The following is a 3,235-nucleotide window of genomic DNA, read 5'->3' as shown; positions in this document are numbered from 1 at the left end:
CCCCCCCCCCCCGCCCGACACACAGTAGGCGCTTCTTCCCCTTGGGGGCTCGGCTGCACAGCCCGGGAGCCGCCGCCACAGCCCGCGCCAGCCGCGAGCCGAGCACAAGGAAAAAATGGGCGTGTAGAGCGGGCCTGGGAACAAAGCCGCGCGGCCCCTCCGCTCTCCCCACGGGGACCCGGGTGGGGGGCTCGGGCGCCCCGCGCCCGCCCAGCCGCTGCGCCGTCTCCCCTGCCCGGGGGAGGAAGGTGGTGAGCCTCCCACCCACACAAACACCTCTCCTTCGGGACAATAGGGTCCCGCCCCTCCCCTCCCAAGGCAGCCCCGAGATACAAAGGAAGCCGGGGCGCTGGCTGCCCCTGGCCCGCCCCGAGGGTGAGAAAGGGGAGGGGGCGAGGGGTAAAGGAAAGGAGAAGGGAGGGGGCTAAAGGAAGAGGGGACAAGGGGAAGAGGGAGGGGCGGGGGACTAGGAAAGGAGGGGGCGAGGGAAGGAGGAAGAGGAGGGGGCTAAGGGGAGAAGGAGCAAAAAGGGAGGGAACAGGAGAGGAGGGGGGCGAGGGAAGGAGGGAGGGGCGGGGGGGAGGAAAAGAGGAAGAGGAGGGGGCTAACGGGAGTAAAAGGGGAGGGGGCGCCCCCCAAGATGGGGCCCGGGAAGGAGGGGAGAGCGGAAGCCGTGATCGGGGGCCACAAGGCGCCCTTCCCCAGTCCCCGCGATCCCCCGCAGGCGAATAGCGCGGGGGCCCCGAGCAGGGCTCGCACACAAAGAGAGCGGGACCCTCCCTCCTCCAGAGGCCCCTGCCCCCAGTCCTTGGCGCCCCCACGGTGGCTAGGAGCCCCCTCTCACGGTCCGGTTCAGTCCGGCCCCGGGCGGAAAGGAAGGGAGAAGAGAGGAGGGGAGGGGGCGCGCCCCTCGGCAGCTCGGCTCGCCCCGCACTCACCCACAGCTCCGTGCCCCAGCTCATGGCGGTATTCGAGGCGCCTCGCGCGGGCGATCGATCAGTCGGTCTGTCGGTCTGTCCACCCGCTCGCTGGCAGTGCCGTCAGCCAGTCCTTCCCTCCGGCTCGAGGCTGCCGCCGCCACCGGGCTCCCCAGTGAGTGAGTGAGACCGAGACCAGACTGGAGAAGCCGCCGCCGCCGCCGCGTCCCCGCCCCCTGGAGCACTGGGAGGGGGAGAGCGAAGGGAGGGGGGAATGGAGCGGGAGCGTCGCGGTGCACGCCGGGATCGGGGAGGATCCGCCGCGCCCCGTCGGACCCGGAGCCCAGGGCTCCCAGCGGACCGCTGCGCTGAGCTGGGAGTGGGCGTCGTCCTCGGGGCACGCCCCGCTGCCTTGGAGCGGCCGGATGGAGGAAAGGAAGAAATGCCCCTCTCCTCCACCCAGACCTCGGTCTCGGGCTCCGAACCCGCAGCGGCGAAGCCACACGCCCTTCACACCTCCCTCTTTTGGGAAAAACGGCGGCCAGAAGCCTCCCGAACTTCCTGGGGCTGAGCGTGTGCTCAGCGGGCGCTGCTTCTTTCTAGTATTTGCATATTTTAAATGCCCCGGCCCCGGAGAAGCCCGAAATTCCGGCTTTGGAAAGGACCGACCCGCCACCCTGAAGGGAAAGCCCCTCCAGCCCCACGCCTGATCCTCACCCTTCGAGGCTCGGCGTCCGGGCTTTCCGTGGAGAGGGAGCCCACCGCCCCCAGGCGCCGCTCTTGGACAGCTCTCTCTTTAGGCTTTCCCCACCGACAAGCCTACATTTTCATCTTTGCAAATTCCACCCAAGAGTTCGTGGCCATGCCTTCCGTGGCTTGGCAAGCCTAGTCCCGTGTCCATAGCCTAGCTCTTTGAATACTGGGAAACAGTGAGCATGAATAGTACGTCCATCTAGGATCCTCCTAGGATCGTCAGAAGTCCTCTTAATGGGGAGAGCTTTTTGGTTTACAAAGCATTTTTCTAAGGTTATTCCCTACATTCCTATAGTCTGAAGATGACGAGACTGAGGCTCAGAAATATTGGGTGACTTGGCCTTGGTCACACAACCAAAACCAGGGACTTAAAGTGTATGTGTGTGTGTTTAAATTTATGTTTACATACATTTATGCAAATACACGTTTATATTAAAAAAAATGTATTTATACAAATGTACCACTGGGCCCTCCCCAAATTGTGGGAGAAAAAAATGGAAAAAATAGTCCAACAAAAATTCCCACATTGGCCATGCATGAAAATCTGTTAAGTTCTCCCCTTTAAGATCATCTCGCTGAGGGACATAAGTGGTTTGTTTCTTCTTCAGTCTTCTGGATTCATGGCTTTTGACTGCAGTGCTCAGAGTTCAGAAGTTCTTAACTCCAAATTCAGTGCTCATGCCATTATGGGTGGCCACTCACTTGTCACATGTACAATCTAGAACTGGAAGGGACGGTAAGATCATCTGAAGCATTCTTTCTACAGATAGTAGACACTGAGGTTCAGAGTTTAAGCGACATGCCTAAGGTCACAAAGGTATTGAGTGGTGAAGACAGGCTGTGGACCCTGGTCAGTCAATCTCAATCTAGTCCCTTTCTTCCAGTATCAAACTACCTTTTCTTTCCTTGTCTCTTAGAGCCCTTCAAAGTCCCTAAAATTTCCAAATGGAGGAGAGGGAGTAGTGAAAAGCCAAGAAGAGAGTTTAAACTTCAGTGACAAAAAAAAGTGAACATAGTCCTAAACCTCTCTTGTGTATCAGTTTGTAGGTTGGTTTTTTTAAGTGAAATGTTCTAATTTTAGACGTTCTATATGAAACTATACAAGGAAAACCAATCAATACCTTTTTCAAAAGTCCACTTGTGGTGTTGTGAAATAAGTTTCAACCAAATGAGAGCAGTTTAAAATCAAGACTTGGCATGTTCTACCATTTTCTCCAATAGCAAGCTGGTTGGATTTTTGGTAAGGAGGAGGGAGAAAAAAACTTGTGAGCTAGATACCTACCAGACCACACAAATTAAGCATTGTGTCCATGAAGCCTCTTCTGCATTTAGGATTTTTTTTTTTGGTTACCTTTGGGTTGTCTGCAACATTGGAGACAGGGCCACTACCTCATTGAACAATCATTAACTACTCTCAGCTAGTTTAACTGGTCCAGTCAGCAGCTCCCTGGTAAGCTTTAGTATTAATTACATCCCTGCTAAGAAAATTACATTGAAACCCACTTAGTTAACCCAGGACTTCCTGACCATTGTGTCAACAAAAGGAGGGAGAGGAGAAGCCAACA

The 3,235-nt window shown here is 56.3% G+C and overlaps 1 protein-coding gene across 3 annotated transcripts in view; it reads right to left on the bottom strand.

Moving 5' to 3' along the window:
• Positions 1-1,175, bottom strand: part of FNBP1L (formin binding protein 1 like) — a 116,153-nt gene extending 114,978 nt beyond the window's left edge. For 2 of the 3 annotated variants that reach the window (XM_069070535.1, XM_069070536.1), the window contains exon 1: positions 939-1,171. In XM_069070535.1, the coding sequence (XP_068926636.1) occupies positions 939-962 (24 nt within the window). In that variant the 5' untranslated portion in view covers positions 963-1,171. Of the gene's footprint in view, positions 1-938 lie in introns of all 3 variants that reach the window. The other variant, XM_069070537.1, reaches the window with a different exon arrangement.
• Between the last annotated feature and the right edge of the window lie 2,060 nt (positions 1,176-3,235).

The sequence above is a fragment of the Petaurus breviceps genome, unplaced genomic scaffold (assembly GCF_028583685.1).
Source record: "Petaurus breviceps papuanus isolate PSGF00001 unplaced genomic scaffold, PetGlider_PUasm1.0 90808, whole genome shotgun sequence".
Lineage (NCBI taxonomy): Eukaryota > Metazoa > Chordata > Mammalia > Diprotodontia > Petauridae > Petaurus > Petaurus breviceps.
This window is presented reverse-complemented; position numbering and strand designations above follow the sequence as displayed.